This window comes from Arachis hypogaea, chromosome 13 (genome assembly GCF_003086295.3).
Source record: "Arachis hypogaea cultivar Tifrunner chromosome 13, arahy.Tifrunner.gnm2.J5K5, whole genome shotgun sequence".
Taxonomy (NCBI): Eukaryota; Viridiplantae; Streptophyta; class Magnoliopsida; order Fabales; family Fabaceae; genus Arachis; species Arachis hypogaea.
Window position 1 is genome coordinate 31,051,218 of NC_092048.1, and position 19,551 is coordinate 31,070,768.

The 19,551-nt window shown below is 31.7% G+C and overlaps 1 protein-coding gene and 2 long non-coding RNA genes across 3 annotated transcripts; 2 read left to right on the forward strand and 1 right to left on the reverse strand.

Moving 5' to 3' along the window:
* Window positions 1-266: 266 nt before the first annotated feature.
* Window positions 267-7,149, forward strand: LOC112737927 (uncharacterized). Its single transcript, XM_025788083.3, has 8 exons — window positions 267-806; window positions 2,276-2,410; window positions 2,647-2,838; window positions 3,353-3,414; window positions 3,517-3,686; window positions 6,223-6,371; window positions 6,461-6,604; window positions 6,852-7,149. Exons 1-8 carry the CDS (start codon window positions 459-461, stop codon window positions 7,035-7,037), a joined length of 1,386 nt encoding a protein of 461 aa, XP_025643868.1. The 5' UTR covers window positions 267-458; the 3' UTR covers window positions 7,038-7,149.
* Window positions 7,150-9,056: 1,907 nt separating this feature from the next.
* LOC112737929 (uncharacterized) lies at window positions 9,057-9,797 on the forward strand. The gene is made up of 2 exons (XR_003169156.2): window positions 9,057-9,352; window positions 9,489-9,797. It is a non-coding gene; the product is annotated as an uncharacterized lncRNA (long non-coding RNA).
* A 2,572-nt stretch (window positions 9,798-12,369) lies between these two features.
* LOC140177912 (uncharacterized) lies at window positions 12,370-15,133 on the reverse strand. The gene is made up of 2 exons (XR_011869542.1): window positions 13,036-15,133; window positions 12,370-12,970 (listed from the first exon to the last, which is right to left on the reverse strand). It is a non-coding gene; the product is annotated as an uncharacterized lncRNA (long non-coding RNA).
* Between the last annotated feature and the right edge of the window lie 4,418 nt (window positions 15,134-19,551).

Sequence of the window (19,551 nt, forward strand, 5' to 3'; positions counted from 1 at the left end):
ATGAACCGAAAGTACTTAAAAAATAAAAAAATTATTTTTTGATCCAAATGAACATCAATTAAACTAAGAAATGAACCAAAAATACTTAAAAAATAAAAAATTTAATTAATACTTATTAGCAGTATCAATCAAGTGAACTTCAATTAACACATAAATAAATTAAAAAATAAACTAAAATTATTTAATAATGCCATCAAAAAAACAAGAAAAATAATAATAATAATAATAATAACAACTTGATATAAATTTGATTATACAAACTCGGCGTGCCAAGCTCGTGAATGTCACTAGTTGTTGGACAAAATTGGGATATTACTCGCATTTTCAATTGACGCGAACGGATCCGAAAAGAAAAGCAAGGTGGAAGCAAGCAACATCGTCATCCTCATGGTTTTGGTAATGTGATGACGGGTTGGTGATCCACTTGTGTTCGATCGCAGCAAAACAGAGCAGAAGCAATGGCAAGGCGATCCTACAAGATCGACTTGGGCTGCATAGCCTGCGACGAGCTCACCGAAATCGGCGCCGGCAAGTCAGGCTGGCTCGTTGACAACCCAAACCTTCTCTGCGCCATCGACACTCATTCCCTCGCCCTCGCCAACCGCTCTTCTATTCTCCTCATCCTCTCCTGGTCCGACTCCAACGCATCTCGCGTCATGGTCCGACCCGAATTGTCTCCTATCGAGGCCGAATTCATCTCTGCAATTGAGTGGTTCGTCTTGGATGACGTCAGCGTCGTTGTCGCCGGCACCTCCTGCGGTTACCTGCTTGTTTTCTCGCTCCGTGGGGAACTCATTCATAGACAGGTAATTGACAGAACTGATTTGATTTGTTGGTTGCTCTTTGAGATTTGTGCATTTTGAATGGGAAACAAAGAAACAAAACTTTGATCTATTGATGCGTTGAATTGCTATTGTTCTTGAAAAGAAAGAAAAACCTATTTTAATTCCTCATGAAAAAAGTGCCATGGGACTGATAATGTTGAAGTCGAATGTGCGTTCGTGTGCGTGCGTGTTTGTTTGGGATACAAATTTGGTTTAGAAGGTCAAAAATTTTTTCTTTTCTAGATACAGCAGAGATATTCATTTCTCAGCATTTCGGTTTTCATGAATGCATTATTCGATATTAGAAACTGTAATCTGCTTGGTATTATTATAACCTCATGCGGATGTTTTGCTTCTCTATATCAAATAATCCATCAAAACCACCACCTCTATATCAAATACTCCACCTGCAGATACTACACAGTTATGAACGCAGCACCTACTGGCAAACCATGACTACTACATCATTAAATATATAATCCTCTGCCCTCCTTCCTCTGTTATGACTTATGAGTGGGTCTCACCGTCAAAAGGTCGCTACTCCTTTTCTTTATTGTCTAAAACTGAGGCCAGTTCCTATCTCAAAGCTAGAGAGTTTGAATGTTGGGTAGAGGTGATGAAGGGGAACGTTGTGATTGGATGCTAGTGGGTATAAAAGAGTTAAGCTGTGTGTGGGAGGCCGGTTCCTATCTCAGAGCTAGGCAATGAAGGCAAAGGGTGTGATTGCTGTTGGATGCTACATGCTAGTGGGTATATAAGATTAAGCTGTGAGTGAGCTGGTAGAAAGCTCGTTTCATTGCTATGGGCAAGGGCCATTCAGACTAAAGGACTGGACATTTTTAACACCTCTCTTGTGAGAAAAAAATGTTCGTAGTTCAAAGTTTGGACATTGCTGACCTGTGTAGTGGTCCAAGGGTGGTTTCTTTGTCAATTGGATGTTAATAACTTCTTGCACCGAGGGTTGGAAGGAGATGCTTTAAGAAGATAACACTCACCGCTAAGTCTTGGCTAAATCATGGCAAGCATCCAAGATACTCAAGTCATTTTATTACCTTAACAACAAGTATGCTGAAGGTTGCATTCACGAAATTTTCCCCATTTCTTGTTGAGTGTGGATATGTCCCAAGATATGGGTAACGTTTATGTCTAGTAATGCTGATATGATAATTCTGTTGAGAAGTTGGTCATTTATCTTTCGACAGAAAATGTAATTTTCGGGTTCTTAATCATATGTTCCCTAAAAATTTATTCAAATACTTTGTTCTTCTTTCAAAAAACCTTTATGACAGAATTAAAATTTTTGGTGCTACCTTGTCATCTTAAGCATGGGAAACTCCACGGGGTATACAAATCAGATTATGAGTAAAATCCTCAACACAAATTTAGATTTATATTTGTTATATTCTTTTGCTATTTGTTAATATGTCTTATATCAATTTGCTTCTAAATAGATGATTTATCCTGGACGAGTTTTAAAGTTAAGAGTTCGGGGAACAAAGAAAGACTTAATTCAAGATACTTCATCAGAAGAATTTTGTGTCATTATGCCAGGCGTAGTTGCCCGCTTTGATGGCTCCGATATTCAGGTAAACATCAACTTCTGTGTTTCAGCTATGTATAACTTTCTGACCTGTAGTCCTTGTGTTAAATGTAAAACTTAGGATGCTTTCTTGGGTATTAGAATACTTTATCTTGTTTACTGTAAAATTGTTTGCTGCATTTAAGTGGATCTTGAAAAAAATTAAAGTAAATCTGAAAAATGCTACAATCTTAAAATCTGGATTTTGAATCTAATAGTATCCATTGCAATGTTGAAATGTAGAATATGCTTCATAAATGGTTTGAAGAAGAATATTCTCAAATCTGGGTTCAAAAGCCAAAGAGCCAAGATTCAGAGGATTTTGAAAATCAATATGTAAAATTACCTTACCAGTTATGGAATATTGGCAAGTATGGTACTTGTGCTGACGCGGCACTCACAGGCATAATGCCTCCACCACTATTGGAAAACCAGGTAAAATCCATTCAATAATGATGCCAAGTCTGCATCACTGATGATACAAATTCGTTTCGTGAAATACAAACATAATTTTTTGTTTGCTTTTTGCATTGTATAATCGCATGTAACCTTTTTGAAGTCACCCTTTTTTATTTCTTTCTTCCATTTAGCTATTACTCCTTTAGTTGCTAGTTAGCATATTTGGGTGTCCTTTTACCCTTCCTCCATAATCTGAATGACTATCAAATTCCTGCTGACTAGGAAAATCACATATAATTGTGTCTCTCAATACAGAAATGGTAATAAATTTTATTTGATAAATTTCCTTGATTTCCTTTTCGATTTAATTTATTTGTTTTTATTTAATTTATTTATTTTTTCAATTGCGCAGCTCATCTTTCACAGTTTCACTTTATCGTACTGTGATTTTCATCTTCCATAATGATTGTTTTTGGTTAAATCCTAGAAAGTGGATGCTTTCTGAAGTCATTTCTGGTATTTGAATTCAGCTGCTTTTATTCTTGGGCAGTCCAGTCAACGTTATTATTGTGCAGTGGCTGTTGGAGAGGATGCTGTGATCTCAGCATACAGGTACTTCGTGGATTATGTAATGTGCTTCTTCAATATTTATATGTGCCCTGATGTGCTTCATTAAGTCTTTTATTGATCAAGTTTGGTTTGACCATTTGGAAGACTCTCTGAGGACAAAGGCAGGTCTTTAGTGGGAGAACTCTTGTCTAAAGTTGTACCCGCAGCATTTTCCACAGTAGCATCTTTTTCGAAGTTGATTTGGCGGAGTGAACAGACGTCTCCCAAGAAATCTCCAAAGAAATCAGAGGAGAAGCCACAGCCCTTTGCTCGAGGTAGGAGGAACTAATATCAGTCTTTGCTTGTTGTGGTTATAACGACACATGAACTTGCAAAATATTTTGGATATGAAATAAATAGAGCTTAAACCAAGTAAAAGGAAAGGGAAATATTATAATTTCCTGGTAGTTGGAGTTATTTAGTTGCTGAAGTTTAACCATGATGCTTGAATAGAGACCAGGGTCCTTGAGTTTTTACATCAGTTTGGTCCGAGTTTTAAACATACTCAATTTGGTCCTTGAGTTAATAATTGTGAATCAAGTTAATTCTTCTGTCACCAATTTAGTTAATAGAATGCTTATGTGTACCTCACCACTTTCTATCTTGAATCAAGTGCTCCTCCCTAACCCACCTCCATTGCCTCCCTACCCGCTCCAATTTCCTCTTCCCTCCTTGCTCCTCTCCCTCGCTTTTTTCCTAGTCTTTCTTCTAAATTGACCATTTTGCCCCTAGACCACCTCTCGACCTTTGAAAACAGCAAGCGTGCTTCAACACCATCGGAGTTGCTGGGTTGAGGAATTTGGGGATTCACAGGTTACGAACCCTATGAGTGTGAATGCAAATGCAAATGGGTTATCTAATCACAATGGGAGTTCAACTGCAACCGCATCTCAAATGAGTGAAGATGTGAACGTGGAGCATATATAGAGCAATGATGGTAGTAGATAGTTGATTCTGGTGTTGGTTCGGCCAAACCAAATTGGATTGAGTTCCATTTGTTAATTGATTGTCAATTGAATGTTGAGATGAATTCTACTAATTCACTGATGGTGATGGTTTGTAATGTTGAATATAGCGGAAGGGGTAGTTTGGGAATTTAACATGCCACACTTGCTTATCTCTTAATGGAGTCAACATAGATTTAACATTTGGATACTTTTTGTTAGACGAGGCTCTTTTCTAAGTACAAAGTGAGTTTAATTCTTTTATGAATAATTTTGTGTGTTTTTAATTTTCATCTTTCCTGAGTAGAAATAGCAGTTTTTTTGGTCAAAGGGGGCCAAAGAACCTAGAGGATATTTGAGAACCCTCTCAACCCTTCTCACCTTTTGCTATTCATTTCAACTATCCCTTATATATAGTAATTTCATACAAATCCCACCGTTGGATCAGAGGCTTATATATTGTAAATAACGTCTATAGGATTTCACATTAATCCAAAATAATTTGACATAATTTTTATAGTTCAAAATTGAAGGTAATATAAAAGTTTATAATGTGTTTGAATATGAGTTGCTAGTTCATGATTTTATTGATGTTCAAGTTTACAAGATTTTGAATGATCTTCATGATAGATGATTGTAATTCAATGGTGCCATCAATAAAAAAAGAATAATTTTAGAGGTACGAGTGGTGTAATTGTTTAGAGAGAAAGAGGTTATGTTACGTTGGTTGTGTTGCTTCTATTGTGTACTATAAAACGTGTTATGTTGGTTATTTGCTAGTAAAGTTTACGTACATATAGAGGAGGGTAACATTTATCCCAACTAAGAATTTATTGCCCATATTTTGTTCATTTATTCAAACCAAAAATATATTTTTCCAATAAAATAGGAGATACCTCTTTTAACCCAATCTTTCCTAATCATTATTATCTATCTTCCTTGCATAATTCTCCTATTCCATCCTTTTACATTTACTCAGGCTTCCTCTTTCTCTTCAGACTTCCATTTCTTTCGTAACCTTAATGATAGGGAATCCTATGAACTTAATTTTGAATCTTTTAGGTCTCCTTGATGGTTTTCCGTTTTTTTTAACCTCGACAAAAGTATATGGTCTCTTTACATCTCTAGTAGTTTTACTTGTAAATCCTTTTCCAATTTCTTACCGATTCATCCAACAGAACTTTCCATCTAGACCCCATTTGGAAGTCCAAAGCTCCTTCTAAAGTCAAATCTTTTATATGGATAGCTCTGCTTAACGGAATTAATACCCAATGGTATGTTACTGGTTTGAAGGCCACATAAGGATATCTTCCCTGATGTTTATGTTATGTGTGGGGAAAATTCACAGTCAAATTCACGTGTTTTTGCATTGCCCGCTGACCTCTTTTATATTGAAACAATTTGTTTAGCATCTTTGACGGTCATGCAACCCTAGACAAATTTCTATTTACTAGGTTTGTTTGGTTTGCTAGTAGAAAATATGCAAAATTTTTGTGGCACTGTGCAGTTTTTGCCATTATCTGGACAATTTGGTCGGAGCGTAATACACACACCTTCAATGACAGATTTTTTTACTAGCATACTTTATGGGATAGGATTAAACACGTGGCATCTACTTGGTGTAAAACTCATGATTTTATAAGGGACTTCCCCCCTCAGAAGCTTATTTTGATGTAATTTGATATTAAGAAGCTTATTTTGAGTGTTCTTTTAATTAAATTCAAATGATGCACACTTGAGTCTAATCAAGAAAACAAAAGAAATGTTGTTGGACCTACCCTTTTCTAGCAATAGATGATTTGATAAACTGGTTGTAGGGTTAATGTCCTCCTTAGTTGTCTGACTTTGCTATCATTGTTAAATGCAGCTTCACCTTTGACTTGTTTTAAGGATCACCCTAGGAAGGGTGAGAAGCTTACCTTATCCCCAAGTGGTACATTGGCTGCTATAACAGATTCACTTGGTCGCATATTGCTGCTTGATACTCAAGCGCTTGTGGTTGTGCGCTTGTGGAAGGTTCTCTCTTGAACCTCAATTTTCCCTCCCTGAAATATCAAAATATAGTATCTGTTTTATAATTTATTCTCTTACTATGGAATTCGCAGGGATATAGGGACGCCAGCTGTCTATTCATGGAGATGTTGGTTAACAAAGACACCACATCGTCAAGCTCTAATCACTATGAACCTGTGAAGAGTGATTACTGTTTGTGTTTGGCTATTCATGCACCTAGAAAAGGAATCATTGAGGTACATTACATATTTTACCTTTACATTGCAATTAAAAACTTGAATTATTAAAATGATATTATGACTAATTTTCTGAGTTCTCTCATTTGTTGTTAGTGTAACATTGACATTTGACAGTTGAACTTTATTAGTATGCATAAATAATTGAATAAACTTTCTTTTATGAAAAATAAATAAACAAATAAATGAATAAACTTTTTAATTGCATGAAGTGGCTTAATTTCTTTCCTTTGTGAATGACATGAAGATCTGGCAAATGAGAACTGGACCTCGCCTTAGAACAATTCCTTGTGCGAAAGGTAGCAAAATGTTGCAACCGACCTACAGGGTTGGTGCTTCAACGTCTTCCGCTCCATATGTGCCACTTGAAGTTTTCTTCTTAAATGGGGACTCGGGTGTGATTTCAGTCTTAAGTCGAACCTTGGATTCTTGAAAGGTTTTAAGTTAATTTTATTATTCTCTCACCTTCTATACTAAACTATAATACATGCATTGTTAAAATTTCAATTTAGTCAATGGTGATTGTTGTTTTATCTTTGTATTCAGTTAAGATCAATGGTCGCATATTACCAAATACCAGTATCACATAGTAACATTAAGATCTGTAAGTTTCTCTTAGAAAAAAATGAAAAAAAAAAAGGACAAAAGGGGATCCCTAACCGTAATGATTTCCTACTAAAATTTGCATGCCGATAGGGGGTAAATGTGCTTTGATTAAGGTTGACTCTATTTTCTTCGTTTTGGAATTGGTGATCATAATTGTTTCTTATTTCTTAATCAACAAATTTTCTCTAGAAAATGGTTATGGATCGATGCGATGGGGACGTGGAAGAATGCTGCATTAGCTTTCACTGCACTTCTATAAGTTGAGTTGGTTCCACAATTGAATGTACATAATTAATAATTTGTTTCCATGGCAAATTGACTGTCAACTATGCAAATGGCTAACATGGCTTGAATGAGTTGCGCTTTTGGGCTTTTAATTTTTTTTTTCATTTAAATAAAATAAAATAAAATAAAAAAGCTGCTAAATGTACAAGAGCATAGTAGTATAGAAACCATGGTTCTAAATCCGAACCGAATTGGCCAGTTGAATTGGTTCAACTAGAAATCGATGCTTAATTCGGTTCGATTCTTAAACAAAATCGGCCTATCTTTGAATTCTGGAGGTACCGAGGTAATTACAAAACTGTCGGAAATTGGTATCTTCGACTACAGCTTATGAACTTTTTCAACTTCACACTGTTGAACTCTTTCTTAATCCGAATATTTGTGTCAAAATTTTGGCTCAACATGGTTAGAAAGCAATTCATATCTTCATTACCGATTGATAAGTACCAAGGTTTATTAATTCAATTTTTTTATTCATTGAAATTAATGATACCTACGTTCATAACCTTTCATAAATTCAAAGTGACATGCCTTCATTTACCTTTCATGGATACTAACTTTTGTATTATATTGTACAATTTTTTTTGGCACACGATGTTCTCTCTCTCATACAGTTATACCCAATCTTATCCCCTTCTAATTTGTGTATACACATCTAACACAGTGTGTTGCTCAATCAACTTAAAAGTTAAAACCATAAATAGCCAAAAAAAAAAAAAGCAGACAACAAAATCTAAATCAATCAACTTATGATCCATGTTTGAGAAAATCCGTAATCAAATAGAAAACGAAAAAAAAAATGAAATCTATAAAACAAGGAACTCATAGTAAAAGAATTACATGCATGTATGGTTACAAAAAAAAAATATCCAGGTAAGATTATCCCAAAGAAAACTGTTATACATATAAGTTTTTTTTATAAATTAAGTTCAACCAAATTAAATAATAAAGTTTGAGTGAGTAAGCAAATGAGAGTGATGAGAATGATTTTTATTGATATTAGACCAACTTAGTTGGATTTAATTAACAAAAAAATTTGTATGTGTAGCATTGTTCTATTCTAAAAGCATCAAACCAAAAAGTGTGATGTCCATTGTCACTAAACTGTGTAAATAAATATGATAATATATAATACCAAAAAAAAATATGATAATATATATTATTATATATATTGTCTCTGAACTAAAAAAATCATTCACATAAATTAAATAATAATGTCGATTCATTTACACTAAGAGCAATGTGTCTTAGTTTACATTTTATAAATACCAAGCAATAAGAACCTTAATTCATCGACTTATTATAAACACCAAGCTAAGTTTCATTAACTCAACTGTTACATCTATGATATTAAACTAAATAATTTACCTTTTCAGTATTTTTGACTATATAATAACATAACGAACTATAAAAACATAATAATAACATAACGTTGTTAATCATTAGATCTCACTAGCATTATTGATTAAAACTTAGAAAAATATTAGAGGACCATTAGAATTTATTATTTTTTACCATCACTTAACCATTAACATAATTTTTTTAGTCTAGTTCTTTTAGTTTAGTAATTTAACAATATACTTTATCTCATATTTTTAAATATTGATGGCTAACCAAGAACCAAAAATAATAAATTTTGATGCCTCACCAGCATTCCTCTCTGATTTGATATACAACAAATTAAAAAGTGACATGCCAAACAGTGGAATGAGTTTTATCTATATATGCATCTCTCCATACCCTAGAGTTGCATATATGTGCAAAATGTATCATAATTAAGGGTTGTTAGCACTGGATGTTTTATAATGGCCAAGTTCTCCACGACAAACCTCTTTTTACTTGTCCTTTTGGCTTCAGGTTCCCACATCATTCTATCACATCTGATATTCATATTTTTTGTCTAATCTGTATATATTTTCCCCCTCGTTCTAAGATCTATGGAAATTCAATATTCTACATCAAAACGTCATGTTTAATTTCACTCTATTTTCAGTTTTCTCAAGGACAATTCAAGTTGTTAAGGGAGAATTTTGTAGAGTGCAGACGGATAACTTTTGCATACAAGACAACATTTGCGAACAAAAGTGTGAAAAGTTTCAACTGGGAACTTATGCCCTTGGATATTGTGCTAATCTGTTTTGTATTTGCACCTACATTTGTGGATTGTAGTCTTGTAGATTAGAATTTCGGATTACCTAGAATCGCAATGTTACTAGTTAGGATGTGATGATGGCGGCGATTGATTGATGTATGTTCAATTGCTATCTTCAATTGAAGGGTATGCAACTTTATCACTCAAAAATTTTTTTTTTTTCATGTCAATGAATTAATCTAGTTGATTTGTGTCAATGTGTTAAACGAAAAATTAAAAAAAGAAAAAGAAACTCGGACATTATAGAATTTGATAATTAAAAAATAAATTGATGGGAGATTAAAAAATTAATAATTTTAATATTAGAAAAGATAATTCAGATTTTCATATTAAAATAAAATTAAAAAAAGATTGAAGATAAATACTCACAAAATTTAATGATAAAATTTTAAGAAAAGATAAACAATGATGGATAAATAATAAAATAATAATTTATAAAATAAAAGGTAAATTTTATAATTAAATAATATATAAAAAATTAATCACTAATTAAAATTAAATAAAAATTATTTGATTATTATTAAAAAACTTAAAAAATATATTTTATTACTAAGACCATTTAATAATCTAAATATTGTTGGACTATCAAATCTTTTACCCTTAAAATCCAGTCAAAATTGCTAAAAGCCGTTCAAAATCAAATCGTTTGTACAAATTACAAGTTGGATCCTCTAAATTTTGGATTTCACTTTAGAGAATAAAGTGTAACCTCTTTCCATTTATTTCATAAGTGGGATTAAGAAAAACATGAGAGAAAAAATATTCAAGGATGAGAGATTATACTTTACTCTAAAAAATAAAAATTCAAAATTTAGAGGATTCAAATTCAAAAACCTAAATGATGAATGGTGCACGGTGCACCTGCGCTCAGCAGCGGGTGTACAAAGCACATCCTTTGGGCTGCGTTTGTTTATAAAAAAGGACATTGAGACAGAGATCGAGATACAAAATCATATTTGACAAATAAAACATGGATAGAGATATTGTGTCTAGAGATACTGAATTAGTATATTTTATATCTATCCTGACAAGCAGAGATATTAACAAAGAACACAACTTATTCTTGTTAATCTTTTATAATTATATTTTTTATTATTATATTTTTCTTTTCATATTTTTTGAATAAAAAAATAAGAATAAATTATATTTTTATAATTTGTTCTAATTTATTACTAAATAGAATACAATAACATAAAATTTTGTATCTCTAATCATTTGTATCTTATTTTTAACATCTTATCTTATCCTGTTCTCAAAAACAAACACAGTCTTAGCTTCACATTGTTAGTCGAAAAATATTTTCGACTAAGGTAAGTTAGTTCGAAGTAGTGAAGAGGTCGATTGAGGTGATTAGTAGTTGTAAAAAAGATGCACATGCGGGCATTGGATAGAGGTACTCGACACGGATTCGATTTCAAGACACTTTATTAAATCGAACAGGTCTAGTCAGACAGATATTCCAGATAGATAATCGAATAAGTTATTCGAATAGCAAATCGAGCAGTTACGTGAGTAGAGAAGTTGGAGGCTTTCACCACGTGAGGAATTGATGGATAACGTTTCATTAGCAAAAGAGTGGGAATGGTTACCAAGTAGTGCGCATTCAAGACAGCACCATGTAATCAATAATCGGTTACAACGAGTAGACTATAAATATTAGAAAGTTTTCGGGAATAAAGGTTGGAATTTTTCTTCAGAAATACACTCAAGTACACTCACATCCCCAGCGAATTCTTGAGTCTGCATTCGAGTTTAATTTCTGTAGGGTTCTTTCCATTGTCTTTAAATTCTATTTACATTTTCTGTAAACTTTACTTTTCTTGTCAAATTTATGTTTCAAGCAACAATTTAAATTTCAAATGCAATTTACATTCCGGTACCTTTAATTTTCATGTCAAAAGTCCTTTGACCCAGTCGAAGGCATCTTTACCGATTTCTTTTAATTTCAACGCAATCATTTCGATTTCAGTCAATTTAACTTTCGAATTGCTTGTTTTTAACTTCTTTTATCTTTTTACAAAACTTTCATTTACTTGTTATTTTAATACTCGTCTAATCGAAGAAGCTTTGATGCATTTATGGAAAACTGGTACCTGCAAAAAAGAAGTATGTTTCGCTCCCATACTATTAGAATCGAACCACCATCGATTTCCTAAAAATCAACAAAACACACGGACAATATAAACACTTGTGATTGTTGAACTTAGGTGATGAGAATAAGGAAGTACCGGCCACTAAGCTAAGTCACGTTTTGTTATACATATTCTTTTTCTTTAGTTATATTATAAAAATAAAATTAAATAAAGATAAAATATCCTTTTATTAATCACAATATCATTTTGTTATCTATTATTATCATTTTTATTAATTTTCTTTTCAATATGATACGTACTCTATATATACTTCGATTATGAAAATATGATAACATATCTTACACTTTGGCAACAGAAGCAATAAACTCAAACACATAAGGCACCAGTCAAACGTCATTAACAAACCATTACACCAAACCCTCATAATAACGAGATTCTCGAACCAAACGAGAATTTCAGCCAAACTCTAAATTGATCATCGAGCTATTAATTTATATAAAGGAACAAATAACGATGATACAAAATACAACATTTTCATGTATTGATGCAATACAACTTATTCTATTTCTATTACTATTTTCCATATTTCTATATCTACTTTGCAAACATGCAACAAACCAACGCCGGAATATCAAAACATGTCAAACATTTCAACTAAAACAACCGAGTTTCATACTTGGATACTGTTCATCAAATCTATCAAATCAAACCGATATCATCGGCAACAGTAGCAATAATAAAAAAAACAAAACATAAGTCTAAAACACATATTACAGAAAATCATTCTTCCTTATCACCCATGCTTGAACTCCTGCTCTCTTTTACTATCATAGCATCATCATCCATCAGTTCTCCATTTATAACTACCTTTGTTGCATCAAACTTTAGAACATCTGCCTTTGGAAACAGGACCCTGACCTGAGAAACAACTTGGTCAAAATCTTGAGCAAATGCCTCGTATACCTCAGTCTCCAATTCCTTGACCTGGGCACCCAGCTGATCGTTTTCAATTTTTACCGTCTTCACTTCCTCTTCTGAAGAGAGCTGAAGGCGTTTTCCCTCAACAAGCTCAGCCTCCTTCTACTTCAATGACGAAAAAAGTTCAACAATTAGTTTTTCTTTTTCCTTGACAACATTCGTCAGCACCACAATGTTCGTCGCATCCTTCTTTTCCTTTTCAAAAGCTAGCTCTTGCGTTCATCCAACAGACACAAAGCGAGCACCAATAGCCTGAAAAACACCCAAGGTTACATACTACCGAATATAAATTCGAACAAATTGAGACAAAAACATACCTGCAAAAAGTGGCTCGCTCCTATATTGCCCACTTCGTTAATCATTTTAGCATCATCAGGAAACTGGCAGAATTCGTCGGCAAGAGCCGTGAATGGAAACAATTTTGACCAAAGGAACTTAGCATGATCATCCACAAGATATTGATGCAGCCTCCTCTGGGATTCATACGTGGACTCCACCAACTGCAGATTCACGTAATCTTAATCCTTTAAATCAACAACCTCGGTTGTCTTCCCTTTTATTATTGGCTGCCCTCTCTTTCGTTTTTTCTTCGGCTTCAACTCAGATTAAATAACACCCGCACCAATGTCCTTATCAACATTAGTTGTTTGACCATTCCTTCTCATTTTCCTCCTCTGGCTGAAAAATGATTTCAGACAGGCAGTAGTTATCGTCGAGGTCTTCTCCGCTCAAAACTCGCAAAACAAACTACCATCAGTTCACAAGTTAAAATGCAAGAAAACTATTACCCAATTTACATTGCCTATATAATCCAAAATTGCTTGCTTATCAGTATCTCACTTCAACAACTCCGCAATGGATAATAATTCTCTCAATTCCAACATTTCAATTAAAAATTCCATAACAATATTATCATCAGGAAGTCTGTCCTCAACGTCCAAAACCTGTACAGGTTCAGCAAACCACAAAAGAAGGAATCTCTCTTCCAAAAACTCATTTAGATAAAACAGAAACTCTTTTACAATGCTCCTAATCTTGACAAACATGACCTTAAAATCTTTAAATATGATTTATACAGAGCAAAAATTGACCTACCAGGATGACTACTTAATTTCACCCACAAACCACGCCCAACCCCCTTAGCCTGAAACAATGAAAAGAACAGCCTAAGCGACGGAGGTTGTTCTAACATTTCCATCAGAATTTCAAAATCCGTAACAAACCCCCAAGAATTCGGATGCAATTGGGTTGAGGCACAATTCAACCAATAAAAAACACCGCATTCAAACTCTGTAAACGGCTGCCTAACACCTAATTCTGTCAATAGACAACTATACAAAAAGAAGTATCACCAGTCATTAAGCTTCTCATACACACGATCCTTCTCCTCACAAGGTAATACCTCTATTCTCATCTGACTGCCATCCCTCACCTACACATCAGAACCTAACATTTTCACCGATTCATCATCATTGAAATGAGATACATGTCCCTTTACGCTAGCATCAACCCAACTATACTGGTCATTTTTCTGAATCACTACCTTTGATTTTCCTATTATCCAAACGTCACAGAGCAAGAAAGACACACAGAGAATTTAACATTCACTTTTTTTACTCATTCTTTGACAAAGGAGAATTAAACTTGTTTCTACCACAATGTCTAGAAATGAAATCTTAAGAAAAGATAAAAACAACTTAAGATAGTGGAAGAAGCCAAATGGTTGCCAAAAATCAAACTGTTTCCCATCTCAGCCATCCAACAAATACCCTCGCTTCATGCATCAACCCAATAGTTAGGGGTACATTGAAACCTGCGCCACGTTTCACATCAATCAATCCATTGCCGCGGGAAACTAGATGCACATTAATTACAAGGCTTTTTGTATTCGCTAAGGGAACCAGGATGAGCTTGGGGGCTAGGTCACTCCGTCATAAACCACAATCTATAGCCAAGGTATACATGCAAGAAAGCTCGCTTCTGTTTTCTTGAAGATAAGGCAAGCTTGGGAGCTATGATACGTATCCTATACCTCAGCTATGGAAACATGATAACATACCTTACACTTCAGCAACAGAAATGATAAGCTCGCACACATGAAGTACCAGTCAAACATCATTAGCAAACCGTTAACCGAACCCTCACAATAACGAGATTCTCGAACTAATCGAGGATCTCGGCCAAACTCTAAACTGACCATTGAGCTATTAATCTTTACAAAGGAACAAGTAACGATGATACAAAACACGACTTCTTTATATACTTTGATTGTTTGTTATCATATAATTGAGATCCACTTTTGACTTGAGTGTCGGAATATCTTTTACAGGTGTTTTTAACGGTGGTGTTTGACTTAAACCGATGTATAACTCCTCCAATTTCCAGTAAAGCAAAACCGTCACTAATAGGAGTCGCTATAGCTCGGCACGATCCTTAGCGCATGGAACACACTAAATATAAAAAGTATAATAAGAGTATAAACTAATTGATGACTTATTAAAATACAAAAATAATAATTGATTTAATACAAAAATATATACTAAAAATAAAAGGATAATTATAAAAAGATTATAATTTTATATAATTATGTAATTATATATGACTAAATTAGCCGGTTCAATTGTGATTTATCAGTTAAATCAATAATTTAATAATTCAATAGTCAAACCAGTTTTATTATCGATTTGATTCTAATAACTATAATTTCTACCGTTACCGTCGATGATAACTTCTGTATGAAAATAATAAATAATATAAAACTCATTATTGAAAAAACAAATTATTCATATCAAACTTCTCTTTATAGTTTATATGTTTCCACTGAATAAATAATTACACTACAATGAATTAATTAATCTTCAGCATAATTCCACAAAGAGCATTTTTGTTAAAAAAAATTTTTTGACTCATCTTGCCCGATCACATCATTATTATAATAGAGTTCCCAAAAGCACCTTCAAAAACAAATAACGCAGAAAATTGAAAGCGGACAATTAGAACTAAGTTATAGAGAATTTTTATTTTATTTTTGGTCTAGAGTGATGTAGACCAAAACTAGTTAAATTGACCTAATCCGAGGATCTACCCTAACTCAACACTGTCCATCCGGTTCATGCCCATCCTTCTCCCTCCTCCGTCATATTTTCCAAGATCTTCTCTATGGTTAAAGCTGTGCCGCGCACTCTTTGACTTTCAGCTCTTCTTACCGCTTACACCTTCGTTTTCTGGGATGCCCAGAGTACAAGGTTGTTGCACTAGAATTATATATCCTTCGTTCTCATCGCATTTGATACTATGCCAAATTGTTTCTTATTATATATTATATTTCTTTTTAAATAAATATGAAAACAATATTTAATTGAATGTTTTAAGTTATATATTAATTAAGAAATATAATATATAGTTATGTAATATATTTAAAAAAATATAATATATCGCAAAAAGTAAACTGTTTTAGTGGTAACTAAATTGCTCACCATTTCTTAACTAGACGAATCTCAATCACTAATTAACAAAAAAAACCACAAATTAATAACTAGATAATATATTTCAAAAAAGTGACAATTTAGTAATTGGTTCTAAAATCAGTGGCAAATAGGTTAAAAAGAACCTTGATTGACCAACAAACTCAATGTGATTGAAGAATGGGGGAATTTAGGACAACTTTCACAACCAAAAGAAATTTCAATTATAAGATAGCATTAAGCCATTAACAGCTTCACAGTGACCACCAATTACAAGAACACGTGAAAGTTCTCTTTTTTGTTTTTTATAAGAAAAAAAAAAAAGGAATGAATCCATCCAACAAAAAGTTCGTAGCCCAGCCTTATAAAAAATGAGGAAGTCTTCCAACCAAAAACCCCAACATCCTACTCAGTACTCAGCATCATTACTCTATTAAGAATGGATCCTCTTAATTTTTTTAACAATTAAAAGAATAAAATATAATCTTTTATTATTAATTTTATAAATAAAACTAAAAATAAATATAAGAGAGAACAATAAAAAATTAGAGATTATACTTTTTTCCTTTAATCCATCTTGTCCGACGCCTCCTACATGCTCCTACTGTCACAGACGCTGCACGAGTGCACGTATAGAGACAGCATTCCACCAGTCACGATCTACGCATCTTCTTCACCTGCAGAATAGAAATTGCTTCGTCATGTTGGACCAATGAATTGGTTAATACTCACATTATCAATATTTATATTATTAAGATTATTAATATTTTATTTTGAATTGATGATAATTTTATTTATTAATTGGACTAATACTTATTTACCTATTTATCAGAGATTTTTTTAAAGAATTCACAAAACATTTATTTTATTTGTAGATTCATTTATTTTAAGGTTTGATGAATTAAATAATTAATTAGTTGATATAAATTATTATTATAACTAATTTAATAAATAAAATAAAACAAATTAAAACATATATCACATCAAATTTTATTATGAAGTGTAGAAACTAGAAACAAAATTGCTATATCTCTAAATATTTTTTCATCTAAATTTATCTAAGTAGATCCAACACCAATAAAAACAAGTGTCATTACACGCGTTTTTCCTTCTTCTCTTCTTCTTCTCTTTTGTTATCATCATTACTAACAACACCAACATTTTGGTAATGGATTATTTTTTCAATGGAATACAATTGCTAAATTGAATTGAATGGACGCATGTGCTTTAAATTGATAATCTCTAAATTGTAGACACATGTGTTTTGAATTTGATTTTATATAATGAATAATATTTTGTTCATTTAGTATTATACAATTGTTTCACCTTAATAACGTATTCGGTTCATTATGCAGAAACCTATTTTAAATTTGATTTTATATAATAGATAATGTTCTGTTCATTTAGTATTTTACAATTGTTTCACTTTAATAACATGTTCGATTCATTATGAATTGAATTGAATGGATGCACCTACATGCACAAATTTGGAAGAAGGATGAAGAAGAGGAAGAGGGAGAGAAAAAGAAAAGAAGAAGAAGAATCTGCCAAATTTAGAAGAAGAAGAAGAAATACGAGGAGAAAGAGAAGAAGAAAGAGGAGAAGGATCGTGTAATTTAAAAATTGTTACAACAACTTGGATAGTTTTGGATAAAAATTTTGTTTGGATATAGAACTTTATTCGTCTAAAAATATAATTTTATTAATATAAGAAATGTAAAGATAGATAGATAATAAGTATCTTTTCTACTAATAAACTCTTTTCATTATTTTAAAAAATATTATTCATATATTAAACACTATTGATGCTCGTATAAAAATATAACTATTATTAATTACTTATATATTTTGATTATTTTAAAATTAAAAAATAATTCAAGTTCACAACTATGAATTTGAAAATGTTTGGTAACCAAAGAAAATCAGCTAAAAACAAACATAACTTGTCTTATTTAACATTTATTAATTGTTGTGATAATTAATTAATACTAAATAAAATAAATTCTGCTTGTTTTTTTTTTTTTTTTGTCTACCTAACATTACCCCTATAAATTATATATTTCCTAGATAATAGTTAGCATACAACATATTCCTATCTTCTAGAATTTCGGTTTATATGCAATTTTAATTTTTCAAATTGAACGGAATATTATTGTACTCCTTAAAATTTGAATCGTTAATTGTTAATTTTAGATTTTAAAATTTAAAATTTTATTTGAATCGTTAATTTTAAATTTTAAAATTTAAAATTTTGATTTTGATTTGGTTTGAAGGGAGATTTAAGGAGCGAATATTATTGCAGAGACTAAATAACGTCAATTAAAGGGTGTACACTTAATTGAATTGTTTATTTAAGAAGAGTTTGGAGTTTCAGCATTTCTTGTGGGTGTTTTTTATAGATAAATAATTTAAATATTTTATTTTAAAATATAGATAATTTGTAATATATTTATTATTTTTTGTTTTTATTTCTTATTTCGTTTATATACGGTAAATAAATATATCTCATTTATATTATAAATGAGATATTTAAAAATTAAAAAAAATATATATCTCATTTACAGTATAAACAAGATATATATTTATTACAAAAAGAATATGATTAATATAATATTTATAATAAAATTTAGATTGATTTATAAAATAAAAAATAATATAATTTATTATTATTTAAATCAAATTAAATAAATTTACAACTAAAACTTTGGATATAATATAAATTTAATTAAAAGATTAGTGATAAATTGGCATTGTCACCAGACCCAATTCTTAAAAAAGTCATTAATAATTACTTCTCTTATTCCAGTTTCAAATTTTTTTATCTTCCAATATTGTAAAGTTAGACTGTTAATCTCTACTAAACAGTTAATTATTTTTATAAATTTATAATTTTTTTTATTTTTTTAACATTCTCAATATAATAAATAACCATGCAACAAATGAAATTTAAAATATATATAATTTAAATTTAAAAATTAATTTTAAAGAGAGTACATATAAAATTAAAAATTTTGTTTCAAATTGTTTATGTACTCGTATGAGTACTAATTTTTAAATTTAAATTAGAAATGTGAAAAAAACAAAAGATTTACATGTTTGTGAGAAGAATTAACGGAATGTTATAATAAGAATAAAATTTACTGGTGAGTAAAAAATTAGTTATTAATTATTATTATTTTTTTCTTCTTTAAAACTACGTGTGCGCCAATGAACAATAATTGACTACATACAACTCAGTAAATAAAAGACGTTATGAGAAGAGGAAGTTAAGCTAGTTTGCTACCACCGCGGTGGCACCAATAAATCCTGTGCACTTTTATACTCTAGTGTTTTGATAGTAGCCGGCCATTAATTTTGAGATTGTAAAAG